The sequence below is a fragment of the Frieseomelitta varia genome, unplaced genomic scaffold, assembly GCF_011392965.1.
Source record: "Frieseomelitta varia isolate USP_RPSP 00005682 unplaced genomic scaffold, Fvar_1.2 scaffold_951, whole genome shotgun sequence".
Taxonomy (NCBI): Eukaryota; Metazoa; Arthropoda; class Insecta; order Hymenoptera; family Apidae; genus Frieseomelitta; species Frieseomelitta varia.
The window spans coordinates 17,455-40,398 of NW_025110758.1; the positions used below are offsets into that span (position 1 = coordinate 17,455).

Genomic DNA, 22,944 nt, shown 5'->3' on the forward strand with positions numbered 1-22,944 from the left:
ATAAAATTAGAATGGCATATATCTCGTCGTTGTTCTTGAAACTGTTCCTTCCTCAAAGCGAAACGATGTAAAACTCTGTCGGATGTACGTAAACATACTCTATACATATACATGCGATGACTAATTGTCATAGACTATCGGAAAATACAAGAAACATTAACTCGCTACGATCGGAGCTACGATGTTCGAGTTATCGATCGTGAAGTCAACAGTACCGTGCAACGTAATCAAAAATATTTACAGAAGAGGGCGCTGATCGCTACGATGGCGGAAATAATGTGCTCTAGGGTGCAACATTCTATACATTTGCATTTGCGTTTCAGCTGTTGAGTCGTACGTTTGTGCGGCTCCGCGAATTGTTGTACAAGCGAATTTTATACGTCTTTTGCTGCCAAAACAGCGTTTCAATTTAGAAATGACAGGGTTTACTGAAAGTGCACTTGTGAAACGATTAATGGACTTAAATCCCTCACAACAGAGCATTCAGACACTCTCCCTTTGGTTAATTCATCATAGAAAACATCATCCAACCATCGTGAAAGTCTGGTTCAAAGAAATGTGCAAAGGTACGTAAACGATTATCGTAAATATATGACGGCTTTCTATTTTTTTATTTAAAACTTTAGACGTCGGACATTGTTTTCTTATTAAATTATTTAGCATTTCAAGTCGCACATATGTGAATTCTTCTCTTTGTCAGAGAAATTTCTAGGTTAGGTTCGCAAGTTAAACGTTCGCTACATAATTGTGAACATACGTCTCGCAACAGTATGTCAATTGCAAAATTGTATTTCTATCGTTAGAAATCGTCTGTTACAATCAGAATATGTTACATTTTAGATAATATAATAATTTTCAATGTAGAAGTAAAATTTAGTAATACATTCTTACATACACTATACAATTGTGTGTTACAGTTATTAATTGTTTATACAAACGATCTCACTTTTTAACAATTTTTTCAAATTATGCCTCCGTTTTATTCTTTGAACAGTTGATCTATTTGAATTTATTTGAACAGTTGATAGATTATAATTTTATTGTATTGTACATTTTTAAAAATTATTATTATTTTACAATTATTACATTTTGCGTTGTAATAGAGTATTATAATAAATCTCATTTACTAATTACATGACTCTACAGTAAATTAAGTTTTGTTGTAATTTAATTGAAATTAGTTGACTTTATACTTATAAAATTAATAAATTTACGTCTTATTCATTTATACTTTATCAAGTGTTGTTATTATCATTATTATTAATGTATCTTTGCAGTGAAAGATAATCGTAAGCTGATGTTCATGTATTTGGCAAATGATGTTATTCAAAACAGTAAAAAAAAAGGACCAGAGTTTGGGAAAGAATTTGAAACAGTTTTACCAAAAGCTTTTGAACATATGAAAGGATTTGACGAAAAAACAAGGGAAAGGTTAAATAGGCTGCTCCAAATTTGGGAAGAGAGAGGAGTTTATGATAAATTACAAATTGCCGAATTTAAGGCTGCCTTTACAGACATTTCAAAAGATTCAGGGGCACAACCTCCAAAAAAGAAATTTAAGAGTGACATAGAGAAAGTAAAGGTAACATAAAATATTGATTGCAGTTGTAAAGTATAATAAATATAAGATATAATACGTCTAATTATATTATATTCATTGTATATTACAGAAAGATAAAAAGGAGAGAAAGAAATCAGAGACTGAGGTCGAAGTGGATGGAACCAAAGAGCTACATGTAACATTAAGTCCTCGAACTCCTGCTGGAGATCCACCAGAGACGGAAGAACTCATCAAAGCTTTAATGGTTAATATCATTTATAAATACAACAAAAATTGGGAATATGTATCGTTAGCAATAAACTATCTTATATGTAGAAAAATATTTGTTGAATCCATAAGGCATATTGGCAAGCATATTTACAGTTTGACATTTCCATCCCCAGTAGTAATTTTACAACTATCTTTTTCATTCTTAATCTATGTTATAATATATTTTGTTCTGTTCTAACTTTTCTGTTCTCTACTAACAAACATTTTGTTTATTATTTATTATGTAAATAATGACAATAACATGGATTTTATTTAAAATATATATTATATGGTATTTTCATCTTTTTTTCTTTTTTACAAGTAATATTCTTATTTAATTAAATCTAATTTTATGAAAAGAATGTCCTTTATTCTTTTAAATGAACTTTGCATATGATCATATAAGTTAAACATCCTTAAATATGTTTATGTACATAATTTATGTACATTTATGTATTGAAGGCAATGATTAAAAAATGCCTTCTTTATTTCAGGATTTGGAAAATACAGCATCCTCAGATGCTGGTGTTAGAGAACGTATTGCCTCCTTACCACCAGAAGTTTCTGAAGTTTCTCTTCTGGCAAATTTAGCTGATAGGGCAGCTGCAGATCAATTAAGTGTTGCAGTAAATGAAGCTGCTGCACTGCTAGCAGATTATAATGGACGATTACAAGCTGAAATGGAAGATAGGAGAAGATTGTTAACTATGCTTAGAGATTATACTTTAGCGCAAAGACAATTGCTTCAACAGGCACAAACAACTTTAGAGGTATGATTGTACTCTTTTTAGAAAATAAATTATTCACATTTATTTAAAAAAAATATATATACATATAAAATTTAATGATGTTACAGGACTATAAAGAAAAACTTAAAAAAGTATGTGCTGTTCGATCCGAGGTGAAATCACACATTTCCAATTTGCCTGATTTGACACAATTACCTGATGTTACGGGCGGATTAGCACCTCTTCCATCAGCTGGTGATTTGTTTTCTATGCACTAGCACGTGAATTTAGAAAGCACGATCGCTAAATTATTTTTGAGTTCCACACATAAATGAATGCAACCATGCTATGTTAGCTTGGTTTTTGTGATGAAGTATAATCTTATACTATAACTTTCTACTTTCGAAATACAAGATTGTAAGGTACTGACAGAACATAAAATCATTTTGCAAAATACTTTAGAGATGTGAATAAGGAAACGAACCAAGTAATTGTATGATATTTCAGAATTTGTAAAACTACAGCGCCAGTAATTTTCAGTGTTATATTTCAATTTTTTCTTGTTCTTTTTAAGTACACTTACCGGTGTAATAAATCGTTAATTTTTATTAGAATATTTTAAAACGTTTTTCGATTCAAAAGTAATAATGTTCCTGCTTGCCATTTATACAATTCATAAGGAACTCAAAATATTGAACTTTCACATAATATCATAGATAAATATTTTGCCAATAGTTTTCGTAAATTTCGTATATATTTTGTTATTTATAACAAAATATATACGAAATTTATATAAAATATATATATCAAATTCGAATGGACATGTCATTATTTACATACAATTATATAAGTCGGAAATTTTATTTTTAATTTAATTAATCCAAAATTATGTGGAGGTCCAAAAAAAAATTTTCGTATACTTACGAAATAACAAAATGTATTACATATGTTACAAATATGCACTTAGAAATGCAAATACTGAAAATTTTTAGTTTCCCAAATATTGCAACGAGCAATATTTAGAGTGTTACACTTATAATATTTGATAATTATCCTTTGTATATATATATATCGTAGGTAATGTAATAATGGGACTGAAAACTTCTTAAAATATAACGCTGCAGTTGATTTTGAATGAATACTGATCTGCATAAGTAAATAATATTGTATATGTAATATTGTATGAAATAAATCGCGTGATTGTGCATTGCGGAAATTGTAATAATATGCAAAATATTAATACGAATAAATGTTTTGATCGTTACAAGAGTTTCTTTTTATTAACCACAATTATTTTTTTGCAAAATAGCAAATATTTAAACATTATTGTTTATTATAATTATAAAATAAAATGTACTATCGATAAGATTAAAAATTAAATTGGATATAAAATTCGAAATGATAAATTACAATTATTTTTTGTCAATATTACAAGAATTTTGATTATTTATTTACAGCATATTAACAAAATGTTGTGTACATTTTTTAAATATACAGTCATGTTCTTATATGCATTATTGATAATGTAAACCCTCACATATTTATACTTATGTATTTGTATACATAATAAAATCGTACATAAAAATTTTAACTTGTACTCTTAGCAAACATATATGGCAAGAATTACATATTTTTTTCAATATTCACATTATATGTCAATAATAAAAAATTTTGTTAACTACAGTATCAGATTGCTTTAAAATAAACTATATATATAGTAAATTTATTAACTAATGTCACTTTGTACAAATTATTATATCATAGCAGTATGTGTTTATTATTCAAGAGTCTCCAAAATAAATCCAAGATATATATATATAATTTAAACATTTTTTATCATTCTCCAGAATAAATTTATGAAATGCAAAATTTTGTATACATTATCTCCAATGTGATTACGAGATAAAAATAATCTTACATGAATGTAAAGAATGTGTTTTATATTATATGTATATGTTCTTGGAATTCAAATACTTATAAACACTTCGAAAATTAACACAAAACCTATGTCCATTTCTTTTTAATTTTCATGATCTTGATCTCGTTGGCTTAAGGATGAGTTTTCCAGTATCATCACAACTCATGTTAAAATTACTGAGAACACTTCTAGCTCTTTGAGTTATAATACTTGGTGCTATTACGCGTCTATGGACTCCCATTATGAACAATATAACTGGAACAAATTAAAAATATTTATATTTATATTTAAAAATATTTATCTATGCATATACAGTAGAAATCTCGTATTGTTTGTACTTACATAAAATGCTACTAGCAATTGCAAAGAATGGGTGATTGTATAAACTTTGTGTAAATGATACGGCTGATGTATTTGGATCTGTTAACCAATGCCATGCGCCCACAGCAGTACACACAGAAATGAAACCAAGTAGTACTGAAAATAAAATATTATATTAAATATACATAAGATAAATATTTTGAATAGCATTATTTACGGAGGTACTTCATTAATTTCAATATTCTTGAAATATGTTGTCAAGGATGTGATAGCATTATTTACGGAGGTACTTCATTAATTTCAATATTCTTGAAATATGTTGTCAAGGATGTGATTCTGAACAATTTTTCTCTATACATTGCTTTCTTTTAGTTTTTGAGACATTTACAAAAATATGCTGTATCAATTTATGTTAGGTTTATCAAATAAAATTATTATTACATCAGATGGATTTCTGCCATTACATCAAAAAATTGTCAGCGAGATAGCCTGTTTTGCTTATCTCTATTTACTCAATTCATTGTGCGGAGTTTAATTGTGTATTACAAAATGAAAACAGAAGGAGAATGCAGGATTCTGCACCCTCATCTTGAATCTATAATCTAAACTCAATCTAAATGTAACAAAAACACGGATACATCATGTACAGTACATGAATATCTCGAAAACTAAAGGAAAGCGACGTGCATATATAGGGGGAAAAGTTTTTTAGAATCATTGCCTCCGACAATATATTTCAAGCCTATTGAAATCGGTAGAGTGCACTTTATTGTAAATAATTATCAGAAAATTTCATGAAATATAAGAAACGCAATGAAATAAAAATAAAAAAAGAAAAACATACTTCTCCACCGTAGAGTTGCTGGTTGTAAACTAGCAATCACTTCGGTAAGTCGTCTTTCGAAAGCTTTCAAATCTGAAAACAAACAGTTACACAACATAACCTTAAAATTGATCGTTGTTTTTTACGTCATTATATGTAATCGTAAGATCATTATCATTAGGATATATTTATCGATTTAAATATTGAATTGCTGCTCTTACCCTCGCACACTGTTTGATCTAAAGACATTTTTCATGTGTATACATTTAAGCCGGGAAAGTTAAAAATAACTTCGGCTACAAGATTAAGTCATTCACACCACTTCAGTTGAAAATATAAATTATCATTACACATTAGATTTTTATCTCGTAACAGTTAAAAATTTATTTGTAGATGTAAATAACTAGATGTAATTTAAATTTATAACTGCTAATACTGTTTATGCACTAAAATTAGAGATGTATACAATAGAACACAGAAAAATCAAAGTCAACGTTCAGTATCAATACAGTAATACATATATCCAATATTATAATACATATATCCGCATATATATAATCATTCTTAGTTGATATAATGATATAATATATAATATATATGTGTATACATATATTATTCATTACATACATGTATATGTATCATCCTAAATTGCATTTTTCAACAAAATAAACATGATGTTACGATAACACTACAGCAAACTCAAATGTTTATTAATTTCATAATTATAATTTTTTCATTATTTCGTAATTGTATCCTAAATGTGTGCGCATGATCAATATCAACATATCGAATTGGATCGACACATGAAATAGTCTCACCACGACAGTGTTTCGATCTATTAAATAAAATTTGTAAATTTGCATTCATATGTAAGAATACTATGAAAGTAGAAAACAAGCTGAGAGTCTGAAATGGAAGATACAATATCGCAAAAGTTTATGAATTAATCCTTTTAATTAACATTTTTTGCATATAAATATTTGGTCGTTTCATGGACACTGAAATGCCTAGCACCACGTAGCGGTAGAAAGTTGGAACTAATCTGTCTGTGTTTCGATCTATCGAACGAAAATTTCAAAATCTTTATTCATGCGTTTTGTAAATCAATATTGAAAGAAAGCTGAGCGTCTGTAAACGATTTAAAAAATTAATAAATTAATTCTTTCTAATTAGCTTTCTAATTAGCTTGTTTTGTAATTAAAATGTCTTGTTTTGAATATGGCGACGCTCCCTGTCTTTTTCCTATGTTCTATTGCAGTGACGGCGAACCTTTTTGAGAAGTAGGTCAAATTTTGTTCATTATTTTTTTTAGTACTAGCTCGTGGGTCACTAAATCAGTGGCGTCACTTGGAAAGGGGGAGGGGAGGATGGTTAAAAGCTACTTTTTCTTGGTTCTCACTTTTATAATCCTCTAAAAAGTTTACGTTTCCATTTTGTTTTACAACTTTTACTTTTGCAAGTGAAGAGCAACAAATAAATGTCGACGTCAAAAAATTGATATAAAAGGGGTGACATCATGCCCAGTCATCTCTGCACTATACATTAGATACATATATTTTATTGTAGGGTCTGTGATTACACGGCAGTAACGTGATTTGCCCATTATCTATAATTGTTGCCCATTATATATGTCGAATTAATTTATGACATTCTTTCTTACATTCAATATAATGTAGGATAGCTGAAGAATGTTATCTCCAAGTTCGCTCAAAATTACACGGTTCCCAAAATTATAAAATTTTTTGCCGATCGTTGTCGGCTTTTTTTTTATTGGAAGCTGTCCAGGCTGTCCTTTTCATAACTATTGGAACTCTAAACATAAATATACCTTCTGAAATATATCGTTTCCACCGAGTGAGATAGTTAGAAACCTTGGAGGGTGTGTTCCGAGTTTTCACCGATTACCTGAAGGTTCGGCCGAGGTTGTCAATCATTATTGATTTATAATTTCGTTTACCACGGAACGTAATAAAACTCGAGAAATACTACAAAGCGATTGGTTTATTTTAGCCAAAATTACCTACAATTAAATCATCATAAATTTAAATACGTGAAATGTATAATTTTAATCTCTTACTTACCTTTTTCTTTTGTGAAATGTATTTAATCTTCTACTTACCTTTCAAATGTGTAACTCTTACTTATCTTCTAAATAGTAATCTTCTAATTAAACATAATTTCCGAATAATTCTGTAATTCTAGAAAATAAAGAACTGAATTCCTTTCAGGATACGAAAACAATTTAATGATATTTCTCATTTCAAAAGTATTTCTCCACGTTACTTCTCGTTAAAGGATCAAGATCCTTTGTTCCAGGTTTGCTGGAAGGGTCATTAAGTCATAATCACTCAAACTGGACTGTTTAGCTGAGATTGTTTTGCTACTAAATGTGTTCGTGTATTTAATTTTACATTTCTACTCGTATTTACTTCATAATTAAAAGAATTAAATGATACTTTATACAAGGAAAAATCTGTATAATATTGATGCATTAATAATCCTATTATGAAGTAGATTTAGAGTTTCCTACGCTGAATATTGAGTATCAAAAGTAGAAAATATTCCAAGACTTTTAACGCGGACTTAACATTTGAGAATCCCGTAAGACATAGACAAACAGGAACATGCTCCGTTAGGTCAGAAACCTCGGACGGGCAATAAAAAAAATTGTCCACTTGTAACTGAAATGCGTAAACCGAGAGACGCATTTATAGCGTAACAGAAAGTCTGGCAATACGGGAAACGTCTATTAGCGCACGTTAAGAACCGCGATTTTTAATTAACATTCATCGCGGAAGATGTGATCTCTGACCGTCAAATAGACGGTTGGAGGTCATTATCCCTTATCTTGCCTGTCTGGTCAATATTATCGACCCTGACAATAGTGTACAAGAGGCTCCCCGTGGTTGATTCACGATTGTTCCCATAGAAACGTAGCCGGCGATCGAATCGCGGCCGCGCGTTCCTCCTTTCGCGTTTAATAGAGGCGGCTTGCACGTGTGTGCAAGTAAGTACGTGCCCGGTGAACCTTGTACAGTCATGCAGGCCCTACCGCAGTCTCAAATATTGACACGACCTGCGATGAACTCGAGCAACGTCTTTTGACGTCCAAGGGTTTCGAACTCGAGGTATAGGTTTCGCGCCGAAACTCGCGTTCCGCCGATGGTTAACGCTCGATGGTTCGCCAGTTCTTCGAGATAAGAAAAGAAAAGAAAGGAAAAGATAAAGATAAAGAAACGCCTACGAATAGGTAAAACTTGCCGCGCTTACTTACCAAGGGCTGATCACCGAAGACTGGTTGATGTAGGGTCTCGTTTTTTTTTTTTTCTTTCTTCTTTTCATTTCCTTTTCACTCGCGCGCCCGTGGAAATTTCGTTTCGCGTAAATCGCGCCGCGCGCCAACAATAATGCTCGGGAGAACGTCGCTGGTGGAACAAAAAAGGATCCAGTGGGCGAGAGAGAGAGGTGAGACTCGAAATCTTGATTATTTGTCAATAAATTCTGTAAACGTCCATTTGCATTACGATTTAATTTGTTGACTGCCATTACGGCTTATACTTGAAATTTGCATAGAACGATATATGAATAGATAGAAAATTCTTACGTTGTTACATTCCATTCATTAAAAAGGAAGGATTTTTAATGAATCACCACTTGAGAATTATTCTGCGTTTGATGATAGATATAGAGCAGACGTTACTCATAAAATACTCCGCTTCGTGATGCAAATGGGAAAATAAACAATTCTTGCCGGAAACTTTGTATCGTTGAGATCTGCTCGATAGAATAGTAGACATTGAAAAATATCGAAATTAAAGATACGTCGTATACAAAAATAGCACATCGCGTGCTACGTTTCTTAAGTAGTGAGTTTAGATGGATATGTAAGTTGTACACGTATATAATGTAATTGTCGTGATATTTGAGGTCACGTAAACTCTTGATATAAAAGTAGCCTATAAAGAATAGAAAGTAATAAAATAATAAATATGAGAGAGACTGACGATATTGCGCGGGAAATTAATATTTTATACGAATATACTATAGAAGAAATGGCACGTCTCGGCGGAAGCTGGAGTCTTCTGAAAGATAACGTCAATATCCGCACCAATATCCGGTAAGTATTGCGTTACGACGATAGAATAAACGGACGGGACACGCGATAAATTTCGTTATTTCTGCTCTTCTGTTCGGCAACATTTAATTCAATCTTCAATTGGCCACGTTTTCAAATATTAAATAATTCTCGAACGTCGAATGCGATAGATCGGGAGGACTTAACTTAAACAGGCCCTTGATCGACGCCGGTTAACTACATATCTGATTTTTACAAAGTTAAATACGACGCGATACATTTCAAAGAGAACGCTACCTAGAAACAAGATGATCTCTGAACTAAAGCTAAATCATTGTACCCAAACGCCAAACGAATGACAAGTTACCACATCTTCCCCTGTAAATTCGCTGAACTGTCCAAGAACACATCCAAATAGTGTCAAGGCACTCGTACCTAGTTCATTAGATATCCAGTAGGCCATATTAAACAGCCGTGCTCAATGCTAGACCAGAGAGGCTCTTCGCATCGATCCGATAGTAAATCAAGCTGTCTTTACGTTGCACGCGGCATACGTTGATAAACCTAAACGTGTAAAACGCGTAACGCAGAACGTATCCGAGCGGCGGCGCAAGAATGTCCTTGGCGGGCACGAAGGACAAGCTGTCGTCCTCGAAACCTTTTCGTGCCGCTGGACATTACGGAAGCACCGTCAGCCTCAAGAGCCTGGCGACAGAGAGTTCCGGAAACGGCGGCACCAGCCTAAAGTGTTTGGACTGCAACGGTGGTAGCTTGATAAATCTGCACGAGCAGACGGAAGTGTCGCAAATCAGGCACAGAAGCCCGAGCTTGCCACCGATTTACAACAAGGATCAGCAACAATATCTTTGTCAGGTTCGTTCGCAACGATCGCTCGAAGGAGCAGCATGTAGCTCGCAACACTCGCAAAAGAAAAACATTTTTTCAAAAACAGAAACACCTATATTGATATTAATCTTTGATAAACAGACATTTGATAATTTTAATAACGTAAGGATAACGATTCATTTGACTCGTTGAATATTGTAAACAGTACACTTGAAAATCTCCCGTAGATCAGAGTAAAGATTCGCATAAAATCCAATAATAAATAGGAACAAAAATGTGGGAGTGTAATTTTTATGAGACAACATACGCAGACGCGAAATTTGGGACAACCGTGGTTTCTTTTCGTAACTGAATATTTGCAACATTGTCCCAGATTCTGTGCTTCTGTATTGAGTGTTAATAACGTAAAGATGACGATTCACTTGACTCGTTGAATATTGTAAACAGTACACTTGAAAATCTCCCGCAGATCAGACTAAAGATTCGCATAGAATCCAATAATAAATAGAAACAAAAATGTGGGAGTGTAATTTTTATAAGGCAACATATGCAGACGCGAAATTTAGGACAACCGTAGTTTCTTTTTGTAACTGAATATTTGCAACACTGTCCCATATTCTGTGCTTCTGTATTGTGTATGATTGATTGCTTTTGAATATTCAACGAGTAAAATTTGTTCCAAAAGCTGTTCCGTGCGGTACACGTAAGAGTAACAAACGTGCACGTGCTTTTAATTGCCGTTTCGAGACTGTGCCGAAGGCTATACGTGACTCTGTGTCTTATTCGTGAGGGGAGAGCAAAAGTAAGGCAGTCTGGCAAATCGATTCTTATCTTTCAGCTGAGGTTCACTCACCTCTTGACTACCTCTTGTCCCTGTGTGTGACCAAGTCTCTTACTAAAATTACACGCTTTGTAGTACATACCCCAATTCTTATATCGAACGTACGTGGTATATACGTGTAAAGCGATTACACTTTATATAGATAGCTCGAAACAGAAAGAAGTAATGTTAAAATAATTACAGCACGTAACTGGACAGCAAAAGGAAGTAATTTCCAGAGCATGTGTTTTAAGAGAGCCGTTCTCGTTTAAACAATGAAACGTAATAAAAGCAACAGAACAACTGCACCCGCTTGCAAATTTAAACCTACGTCAAGATAGCGAACAGTTACTATCAATCTCGCAAGTCGATACAGAACCCTGTCACGGTTTGTCGTCCCTGTCTCGTACTGGTACAGAATTCATATCCCAACTATATACATACATACATACACACAGACGTATACGTTCAGGAGGTAGCACGATTTCAAGATTGATGAAAAAGCTCGAGAAATTGCTCTTTCGTCACGCAAACCGTTCTATCATTGCGTTCACGATGTATCCATTCGTTTCGTTTACGTATTCCAGAGCCAACAACGAGATTTCGCAGCAGAACGACTGCATTATCATTCGGAGAAACATCATCGACTGTACGATCGTTATGAGAATTCGAAAAATAATCATTACGGCTCGCAAGGCGAAGAACGGGAGGGAGAGACTTCCGGTTACGCCAGCGACTCCGTAGACGTGCCCGTATCGGCGAAAGGAAGTGAGTCACGTTGTGCTAGAAATTTTGAATGAAAGAAAAAAAAAAAAAAAAAAAAAAAAAAAAGAAACTCGACACAAAGGCAAAGAGGAAAATTTAAATCAAAGACGATTGTTAGAGAGGAGATATTTTGCATTGTTCGTATGTTTGAATTGATTTCAATTCGATTCTCCAGCATTGTTGCCCGATTGCAAGCCACTAGGGGCGGACATGGCCGAGAAGACGTGGCAGAATCCCTATCAGACAACGCCCGAAAGTTCATTGCCACCATCGAGGAGATTATCTGATGGCAGAATAGGCGAACTTAACAGGCCAAGGTGGGGTAGTGTCTGGGGCCAGGAGACTGCACGAGGAGATCCACCGCCGCCCTCTTGGCTGTCGAGATTAGGGCACTCCAGTCAAGTACGATCGTCAGAAATACTTCCTAATTCGATTTCAACGAGTTGAAAATTTCAACGACTAATACCTTCCAGACTCAAAATATATAATCTTCTTCCTCTTTTCTTTCTTTTCTTTTTTTTTTTTTCGTTAATATTTATCAAGGTTCTAGTTATTAATCACGACAGCGCGAGTAGCTCGGACAGCTCGACGGTGGGCTCAATCGGATCCGACAGCAAGACCTATCTCCGCGGTCAAAATATTCCTGTCGATGCACAAATTCTTCAAGAGAGAGAGGTGAAGAGACAGAAAGCTCTGGCGCTGCAGAACGCGATCAAAAAGCAACTGGAAGAGAGGGATCGACAAAGGAAGGAAGAAAAGGAGCGACGTCTGAGGGAGGAACGGCTGGAAGAAGAACGGATCAAACGAGAAAGGGAGAAAGAGAGGGAAAGGCAAGTTTATTGGCAACAGAGGCGCGTGCAGTTAGTTCGATAATTCGTTGACGAATGATTTTTTTACCATAGATTCGAGGAAGAGCAAAGAAAACTGAAAGACCGGGAAGCGGCTAAGCTGAGGCAAGCCGAGGCGATGCGCGAAGTTTTAGAAGCGGCGGAACGTTTAGCGAAGGAACAAAAGAAATTTCGGCGAAAGTGTGAGAAAGATAACGAGGAAACGTCCGCCGTGTCTTCAAGAGACTGCGAATCCAATACTTCGAGTGAAAGTCAGACCGGCAACAATTGTCCGAGCGAAAGGAGGGACGACGACGTTAAGAACGAAATGGAAACGTTGAATAAAGAAGAGAGTAACAATGTTAATGACAATAGTAATAATAATGAGACGCACAATGACGATAACAACGACGATGACAACAATACGACGGAGGAATCGATGGAACAAACTACCAACGATATAAAGTCAGTCCAGGTTCCTGTCAGCAAGGATGTGGCCATTGTATTGAGTGGCCGACTCGAAGATTCAGATCTGCTCAACAAAGCGAATCTGCAGTTGGTCAACTTGGTGTTGACTCCGACACCAAGAAAATTGGAAAATAATTCCAACGACAATTTGCGCGTAGGTTTGAACAGCCTGATGCAGAATGTGGCAAGTTCGAACCTCGCTCCGAATTCCTCTATAATATCGAAGATGATCGTTGAGAACAGATTGCTCACGCCGAGCAAGTACAGGGCCACGAACGGTCGAGATTTCGGCACGCAAACAGATATAGAAAACGATCAGGATTATCCGGAGAAAGTGCAGGACTTGTCCGCTAAGGATACTTCTATGAAGGACCGCAAGGATGCAACGAATGCGATTAAAAGGGACATCGAAAAGTGAGTCGTAATATGATGCATTGAATCAATTGAAAACTTGAAGAGTCGTAGAGGATATTATTCTTCTGTCTTGCAAATAGAAGCGGTAATTATGATTTCATTTCGTTCCTTCCGAAAATCGAATATTTCCCACACATTTTACAATTTGTACAATCCTCTTCCTTTGTTTCTTCACGTTACTCTCCTTTTTTTAATGTATTCACATTTGCACGAGTGTACGTTATTATTTACATTATCCACGTTACATTTATTTTCGTTGTATCTGAATACGAAAATATATTTTGTGACGTACTTACGCAGTCGTTGGGTGTATTACGTGCAATATTTATTTGTTAATTCGAAAAAAAAGGTCTGCCAACGTTGGATTCGTGGAAGAAATTCTTGTAAAGTCATTTCCTCGATCGAAACCTCAAGCTAGAAGGGCCATAGAATCTAGACCGCAGTGGAATGCTAATAGGTAACATTTAATGAATATAGTTATTTTGGATACAAGGAATATTCAGATAATTCAGCCGGTTCCTTAGGCCGGGAACACGATATCGCACGCAAAGTGAAAAAGATCCTCATTATCAACGACGATTGCGAATGAGGAGGCGTCAAGTGGAGTCCAGCGACGAACGTTCCAGGTAATTTTTCCTAATATTCTCATTTGCAAATTGATGCATATTGTAACAGACGATCGACCATGGCTTCCTCGACATAGGTCACCATCACCCGACAGGAGGAAATTTCTAAATATTAAATCGAAAATTCGAGCGTTAAGTAGGCCGAAGTTAAAGGTCGACAGCTACGACGCTGATCTCTCGATGGATAGCTTGAATTCTATCGTACCACTGAGAACTGATAAGAATGGAAGAATCACTATCGAGGAAGCCAGATGCGAACAAAACGATAAGACTCGACTGGGCAACGCTCGTACAAATAACACCGACGATATCAAGAAATCGCCGAACGAAAATTCCAATATCTGGTGCGGACAAGAAATTTTATCGAAATTATCTACATTGAAAAACGTACGTCGTACGCATAACGAGACTGAGGGAATCTGCGAGCGTATTATCGACGCTCCATAATCTAATCAAGTAAATCTGTTTTTTTTCTGTTTTTCAGGGTCTTTTAATGAAACAGATCGAATGGGATTCCGAGAGATGCCTGATCTCTCCCGCTGCATCCGAGATCTTTTAAGAGAAACCAAACAGTCGCGCATTTCGTTCGTCACGTTTTTTTCTTTTTTTTTTCTTTTTCTTTCTTTTCCTTTTCGTTGCTTTCGTTTTATTTTCGTAGAAAACGAGATCGTACAGACAACGTTGTAGAATAAGGAAGGGAAATAATGATTTAACGTGTGTCGGAAAAATGAGATGCGAATATTTTTCTTGGATTGCAGATATAGATAATGGCCTTCCAGTTGGACGATCTTCTAAAAGAAGATAAGAAGGATGGAAATCTGTTGCCTGATTTAAGCAAAGCAACCTGTAATTCTCAAGAAGAATTCCGACGGCTTTTCGAAAACTGTCCGGAATTTAAGATTAAGCCGGAGAAGGTTTGAATTGAATTCTTTGCTTATTCCGGACGGTCAAAAGAGTTGCGTGGCAGTAACTATGGGGCAATCATGATAATAGGTGAAGAAAGACGATGCAAAAGTGCGCGATAAAGAATTCTCTTGGAAGCCAACGAGGAAAGAACTGAAAGCGCATGGAAAAGAATGGAATTATGGTAATCCAGTACCTCCGGACATGAGGGAGTTGCATCTTGGCGAATTGCAACAGGTTGCTATCGACTGGAGAATGTTGACACCGATCAGACCAAAGCATCGGCAAGACGAGGAAATGTTTTCCAGATTGGTATATTTGTCTTATTCGAGTCTCGTATTCGAGGCACGCGTATCGCGTGTAATTAACTTCTTTTTTTTTTTTAACCGTAAACGTTAACATGCTTTATGCTGGTGCATTAAAAAAAAAAAAAAAAATGAACAGCACACGATCAAATTTATTCTACATTATTTTACGTCCTGTCTCTCAGGTGGAAATGGGGAAACTGGAAGCAAAAACAATCGCTAAAGAACGACGATCGATCGTAAGTCCGATTCGACGTATTAAAAATCGCGCCGGCATGATCGAGAGTAGCGTAAAAATTTGTGCCGAGTGTGGCGAGGAGTATTGCTTCGGTGAATTTTGCGGTGATGTCATGTACGATTTATTCGTGAGGGTAACCGTTACGATTCAACAGCCGAAAGTTAAAGTATCGGCTGATACCGAAGCGATAATAGCCAACATGGATCGTAAAAAGAAGCACAAGAGGAAGAAAAGAATTAGAAGCAAGAAGAGAGCGTCCAGAAAAAGTGGTAGACTGTTGATTCGAAGCAAAGGAATGAAATCTATGGTTAACAACTTGGTAAGAAGAAACAGTAAGAGCAAAGTGGAAAATGAGGGCGATTCGAAGCCTGTTAAGCCGTTCAAAAGGAAATGCAGTAAATACACTAAGAAAGGATTTCGAAAATAGAAAGCGTAGGAAGTAAGAAAAATTCACCGATTCATTTGTTACAAAGATCAGTTTCAAGTAAATGATTGGTGAACTCAAATGAAACGCATGTGTTTGTTTGTGTTTGCGTTTTTGACTATAAGCAGATTAATTAGTAACGATATAGATATTGTACAAGTTTGTATGATGTAAATAATTAAATGTAGGAAGTAGAAATTAAAAGAGAACGATGAAGGAATAATCGATGAAAAAGTAAAGTGAGAAACAAGGTTCTGTATGTTTTATTATTTGTCTATATTCTGTGGTCCCTTGAAACGTGGAATAAACTAGCCTTCCTTGTACAATATTCGAAAAACTGCAATGACAATTAAAAATGTAGGTACAAAACACTCTAACGATAATTAACGGGCAGGCGCAGTGAATGGTTGCAACCAAATGTTGGAAAAATATAATTTTTATTCCTCATTTCATTTACCTCTTTTTGCCTTTTTCTATTTTATGATCCATTCTTTCTTCACTTATACTTCTATTCCAAAAATGTCACAACCAAAAGTCAATTAAAAGAGAAATATTCTATTTTTTTCTATGTTTTTATACCGATTTTTCGACAATTCTTTACAACTACTATATATATATATAAATGTTGCAAGAATTTATACAAATTTTCAAAGTTTGCAATAATTGCACAGTTCAGACAAGTGAGCGCAGTCATTGGAAACAGAATATTTCTCTTGAATTATATTTTTTCCATTGATTTTAAAAGAAAATTCCACTTATATCTATTTCAACATTATATCGTGCGCTATGTATAATAATAATATTTGAACTGACTGAAGTACACGCATTTTACACAAATATATTTATATAGATATCATGATATCGATAGCTACATTAACACTTTTGGTGAATAAAATACATCGTAAATAACTATGACATTTCTGCTTCATGGTATAATATAACATCCTAAATTAATCTATTCCGTATATCTTCCGTATTCATTTTCATTTTGCTATACGCGGTATCTTAATTATGATCAGAGTCCTAGAGCATCACTGTTAGTTCAATGACATTGCAAGCGTTAGGCCACCAATGTTTTAACTTCTACGTAATGATGTATGAAAAAAATTTTTCTCAAGCAAAAAAAATATTCCGATAACTTCGAAATAAACGTCATCATATTGTAATCACTAGATAAACTTGTTAGTAATCCCATTAAGCCACAATGAAAATACACATTTCAAAATATAATTAACTTCGTTGGACACTGATCGACACTTTTTAAATACCTCTACAATCATACTTACATAGCAATATTACTCAATCACTAGCTCTTTAAGCTTCTACCACCTCGGTATACAATAAAATTGCACATATATATATTTAATTAGAAAGAACATTGCTGATTAATATACATATATACAGTAGCGATAATAATCTTTTTAATTGTAATTAAATTCAGTTAATTTAAATAGTTTTTATTTTCTGGAAAGACTTCCTTATATCATCAGTATTTAATTTTGTATGCAATTCTTTCTTTTAATTAGAATCTTGCGACAGCAAGAGTTTTATAGTGATTTTATACCGATATTTAATTATTCGTTAGACGTGAGTAAAGTGCATATAAATGTTATTCAAAATACGATATCCTTCTATCAACACATGCGTTTAGAAACTCCCGTGATTTCTAGTCTCGTTAATCGAATTAGCTTTGCCGCTTTGTCATTACATCATCACGCGAAGAATATTACATACAAAAATATAATAATATTAAATACCTAGACCGTATGATTCGGCAGCTGCTCAAAATTGTTCCAATTGTTGAACTTAAGTACACCAACGATTGTTCGTTAAATATCAATATCTTTTACGTCCAGCGTTAAACGATGACACAATGTTACTTTGCTTAATTCATTGTCCACTTAAATATATAAATTTAATACAGTTATAACACTGAATATCGATAGGATACACGTAACGCGAATTATTTAAGCGATGTTTGCATTCACAGGTCTAATAAAAACAAAATAAAGATTTTACTTTTCCTTAGTGCCGTTTATAATTTAAACAACAAAGTGTAACAACTTATGCGAGTAGGAAAAATCATTATATACTTCAACATTGATCACAATGTTTGTTGTAGAAAAAATCTGTACATTCTATATTTCAATTGTAATATAATAGGTACTTTGAATAATTCGTTCGACTAATTGCGCATAGAAAAATAAAATTATAAAAATGCAGATTTTGCTATTGCTCGCTACGTAAAAAATTGGAAATGTGAAAACGATATATTTATAATAAAAAAAAAAAAAAAAAAAAAAATGAATATTGATGTCTTTTCTTTTCTTTAAAACTTATTATACAACTGTTGCTCTTAATAAAGTAAAAATTTTTGGCACGCGTAGGGACACTCGATACAACCCGATTGTATTTCTCTCGATTTCACATAGTAATAACAACGATTCATACTATGTATGGAATTGAAGCTCGTTCAAAAATTGTATTTAAGAAACCTTCTTTTCGTTTCTTTTCAAATCAATAAATATTTTATAACAAAGAATTTTTGAAACTATGCGAGATACTAAAACTATTAATACCTCATATGTCGCGAAGTATAATAAATATTCTGTGAAAATATATTAAGGATAAAAGTACAAAATATGAATAATTATTTAAACAGATATTTTTTCACTTCTTTTCACTTATAAGTAAAAGCTATAAACGATAATATTATTTAATAGTACTATTTTACAACGTTCAAGTAACGCTCAGGTATACAGTATACTTATCACAATATTTCATTCGCCATTCTAAATATTTTTTTTTTTTTTCATCTTTACATATTAATATACAACACTAATTAATAAATTGTTTCGAGCAAATGACGTTACAATGCATCACCTCTATCAATTATTCGCGATAAGGTGCAACTAACATCATTTTTCAATTTGAATTTTTGTCTTTTCATTTTTTCAGAAAATAGAAGTCAAAAGACTCTAAATATAGTACTCTGAATATAGCACTAGGTTTTCTTTGAAGAGATCCTTAATATTTAATTCTTCTTTCAAGATATTACTTTTCTTAGAGTTTAACTCTTGCATTTCCATGCCATACGTAATATTATACATAATATAGATATTAACGATTAAATAACCGTAATTACATTAGTTAAAAAGACTATTCAGAGACAACTTTTAATGTATAATTAATGTACTCACTATATTTTATACATGGCATAAAATGTGAACGGCTGGATTAGATTGTTCGTAAAAAATTAAAAGACAACATAACATAACTTTGATTATTTGACCCACGTCTGATCGTATTCATTTGTAAGATTTCCTTTACATTTTTTTTCAATAGAATTACTTTTGTATGTGAAGAGATAATCATTGCAGAAAACATTATCCTCCTTTCTATTAAACATATGTAATAGCTAGACACTTTGAAAGTCAGAATGCAATTTTATTTTTATTATATCAGATAACATAATTAATAAAAATCAGCGTTAAGAACGATTTTAAGTGTAAATTAAATACTGTGTACATTTTTAATTATTATATATGTAGTAGCTCATGTTATATAAACACTCAAATTCGAAAATAGCATATATAAGTCATATATTATGCAAATAAATAATAAAATTCAATTAAAATTATTTATTTTACTTAATAAATTAATCATATGTAATTGTATAATGACTTTCATTGTACCTTGTTTTATTTCTTCCCATAACTTGGCACAAATTTTGTCGTAGATTCATATATTCTTATAAATACACATCAATCCTTAAAATTCATTACTGATGTACTTTTTATAATAAAATATTCATACAAGATATACATACAGTTTATTATTACAAAGTATATAATTTTGGATCTATATGCTGGAATAAATTACTCGCTATCAAATATAAGAAAATATTTCTCTCGATACTTTGAACAAGACATGTACATCAGTAATGTAAACTTTTCTCCAGATTGTCCTGCACTTTATTATTGTTTTGGAATATACTTCATACTTTCTAAGTTTTGGCTTTCAACCGTTCGCATCTATAACGTTTAAATTAATTATAACGTAAAACCAATATCTAAAATGTTAATAACGTGGATGCAAACATGTTGCAAATCTAAAAAAAATATTGTTTATAGGACTTCCTGACGAAACACAAAAGACATAAGTACTATTTTTTAACAATTCATACTCAATATGAAACTCTTATAAATATATACTAAGATGTAGCTGTAGTGAATATTAATGCATCATTATAAACACATATTAAAACCCTTAAAAGGATAATATACATAATAATAATAATTTTATAGTCAAAACTATGACTTATGCCTCTTTCATTAAATGCAAAGCAGCTTTGTTAAAGCAAATAGTTAGCATGTTGAAAAAATCAAAAATTTTTTCTACATACAATAATTTATGCACCTGCAGTCATGATGTAATACATAACTGATCGAACAACCTAGTCCAATTGGCATTATGTACAAGGAAAAGGAACAATTTGGTCAGGTGGTTAATTGGTAAGTCACTTAAAACACACCTGGTAAGTCCGAAATGACACATGTCGTTTGGACCAAGCAGGATTCTCACTCTCTTCCTTCTTACAAGGAACGTAATTTTTATCATACTTGATCACCCTCAGTTATCTTTTCGAGCTTTCTTTTTACTTTTCTTTTGAGGTTTGGCTTCTGTCCAGACATCTAAAATATATTTAGAAACATTTTTAACGGACTCTCGAGATGCATAAATTTGTAAAATAACTGCGATGTATAAAAATACGAATATAGAATTATTATGTAGCGAACAAAATTACCTCCCAGTTCATCGAACACTGGACCGGTCTTTTCTTGTGTTTGTATAATTTTAGGACTTTTTTCTTCTGAATTATCTGACTCTTTTTCTATATTGTCATCTTTTTTTTTTATTCTTTGTTCCTGAAGTTTATTATCTACTTTTGGCGTAAGTGGAGTTACTACAAGAGTATTTTCATTTTCAGAAACTTTCTTAACTTTCTTTGATTTTCCACTCTTTTTTTCTTCTTTTTCGACTTTTTCATTCTTAAATATAAAAAGCAACACATTAATTATTATAATGTTAAAGACGGTCAAACATTAAAAACATTAAAATACTTTAAAAATACCTTAGCTAATTCCTCCTTTTGCTGTTCTTTTTCTTTAGCTATTTCTTCATTGGAAATAGGTGTAAGTATCACATCTTTTTTCTCTTTGTCTTTCAATTCTTTATTTTCTGTTTCTTTGATAACTTTATCTTTAATCTCTGCCTTTTCTGAAACTTTTTGTTTCGTAACTTCTTCATTAATTAAATCAGCTTTCTTGGTATTCTTTTTGTTCTTTTTTGAAGGCGATTCTTCCTCTTTCTTCTTATTCTTTTTATCTTTCCGTGAGTAAGCTTGTTCCCAATCTCCTATATTTTAAATATAAAATTAATGCTTATCTAGGATAGCATTTTTTAGAAACTCTTAAAAAATACTCTCAGTAAAATCATACCTTCATCAAAGTCGACTGGTTTCTCTTGGAATAAATTCTTCAAGTTCTTCTTGTTTTTCACTTGTTCAACTTTGTTTTCTTTACCAACTTTTATTACAACTTGATCTTTATCCTTCTTTGCTACCAGAATTTTATTATCCTCTTGCTTTCGTTCTTTCAACTTTCCTTCAACATCATCTGGCTTGGATACAGCTTTCTTTGAAGCATCTGTTTTGGTTGATACTATTTTCTTAATGGGGCTGGCCTTTTCAGTTGTAACCTGGCCATTAGCAGATCTCTGTAGTACACATAAATTGTTTCAATGAAACCTTAGAATGACCATATTTTTTTCAAATTTCTTATTTTTTCATAATTCGTACACAGACAAAAGACAAAATTATGTTAATTAAAATAACTACGTTGGTATTACGAAAATTTTGAAACTTTAATAAATAAAAAGAATGTGAAAAAGGGGTAAAATGTATTGACTCAGCATTATTAAATTTCATTTTATCCGTTGGGAAGAACAATAGGGAGTAACTTTTTTTAACCAGTGATGCCAGCTGATTATCAACCATGTGGTCGTGTATAAATACTCGCGACAAATAAGCAACCATATGGAGGGTGAACGATACAGAGACTGTTGTATTTGCACTGTCAGTTGATTCGAAAAGAAGAATGAGCTGTACAATTTGAATCTGTTATGCTAACCTTTTCTTTGATCTTGCTACGTTTCTTGTTGGCAAATTTCCGGTCCACGTCGGAGCTTACCGAAAGCTGAGCAAAAGGTGGTTGTTCGGCCTTCTTGAAACCAAAAACGAAGACGAGGATTGCACATACGAGCACGATACCCACGGGTAATGCATATTGCGAGTGCTGAAGTAGCAAGCTGACGTCCATGGCAATACAAAGGACGTGTCAACGTGTGCGAGACCGACGGAAATGAGGGACGGCAATAGAGTGACGGCGACAGCACATACGCGGTTACAACTCGACGGTGATCGGTAAACCGAACGTTTAACGCACACGATACAGATTAAACAACTCAAAACATAGCACTCTAGTGGTAGGTCTTCGAATTACTAGATGCCAGGCGGGCGCCGATCTCCGCTGACGCGGCTGTGACACGCCACTAAGTAACTCAAGCGATGTC

At 33.4% G+C, this 22,944-nt stretch overlaps 5 protein-coding genes across 6 annotated transcripts; 3 read left to right on the forward strand and 2 right to left on the reverse strand.

Moving 5' to 3' along the window:
• Nucleotides 1–88: 88 nt before the first annotated feature.
• Nucleotides 89–3,111, forward strand: LOC122538019 (regulation of nuclear pre-mRNA domain-containing protein 1B). The gene is made up of 5 exons (XM_043671734.1): nt 89–566; nt 1,278–1,582; nt 1,671–1,805; nt 2,305–2,580; nt 2,667–3,111. Exons 1-5 carry the CDS (start codon nt 416–418, stop codon nt 2,814–2,816), a joined length of 1,017 nt encoding a protein of 338 aa, XP_043527669.1. The 5' UTR covers nt 89–415; the 3' UTR covers nt 2,817–3,111.
• A 1,178-nt stretch (nt 3,112–4,289) lies between these two features.
• On the reverse strand, nt 4,290–5,998 carry LOC122538023 (nuclear envelope phosphatase-regulatory subunit 1). Its single transcript, XM_043671739.1, has 4 exons — nt 5,822–5,998; nt 5,622–5,693; nt 4,799–4,933; nt 4,290–4,711 (listed from the first exon to the last, which is right to left on the reverse strand). Exons 1-4 carry the CDS (start codon nt 5,847–5,849, stop codon nt 4,566–4,568), a joined length of 381 nt encoding a protein of 126 aa, XP_043527674.1. The 5' UTR covers nt 5,850–5,998; the 3' UTR covers nt 4,290–4,565.
• Nucleotides 5,999–8,671: 2,673 nt separating this feature from the next.
• LOC122538030 lies at nt 8,672–16,410 on the forward strand. The gene is made up of 4 exons (XM_043671755.1): nt 8,672–8,850; nt 15,200–15,355; nt 15,435–15,656; nt 15,835–16,410. Exons 2-4 carry the CDS (start codon nt 15,209–15,211, stop codon nt 16,312–16,314), a joined length of 849 nt encoding a protein of 282 aa, XP_043527690.1. The 5' UTR covers nt 8,672–8,850; nt 15,200–15,208; the 3' UTR covers nt 16,315–16,410.
• Nucleotides 8,931–15,153, forward strand: LOC122538024. 2 transcript variants are annotated; one of them, XM_043671740.1, is made up of 11 exons: nt 8,931–9,065; nt 9,648–9,717; nt 10,266–10,548; nt 11,929–12,109; nt 12,282–12,508; nt 12,650–12,936; nt 13,009–13,815; nt 14,165–14,272; nt 14,340–14,441; nt 14,519–14,828; nt 14,926–15,153. In XM_043671740.1, the coding sequence occupies exons 1-11, from the start codon at nt 9,008–9,010 to the stop codon at nt 14,998–15,000; spliced, it is 2,508 nt and encodes an 835-aa protein (XP_043527675.1). In that variant the 5' UTR covers nt 8,931–9,007; the 3' UTR covers nt 15,001–15,153. The 2 variants fall into 2 exon arrangements, with proteins under 2 accessions (XP_043527675.1, XP_043527676.1); XM_043671741.1 differs by having other exon boundaries at nt 9,651–9,717.
• Nucleotides 16,411–16,551: 141 nt separating the features above from the next.
• Nucleotides 16,552–22,885, reverse strand: LOC122538029 (nucleolar protein 58-like). The gene is made up of 5 exons (XM_043671754.1): nt 22,503–22,885; nt 21,813–22,089; nt 21,446–21,729; nt 21,119–21,362; nt 16,552–21,005 (listed from the first exon to the last, which is right to left on the reverse strand). Exons 1-5 carry the CDS (start codon nt 22,689–22,691, stop codon nt 20,944–20,946), a joined length of 1,056 nt encoding a protein of 351 aa, XP_043527689.1. The 5' UTR covers nt 22,692–22,885; the 3' UTR covers nt 16,552–20,943.
• Between the last annotated feature and the right edge of the window lie 59 nt (nt 22,886–22,944).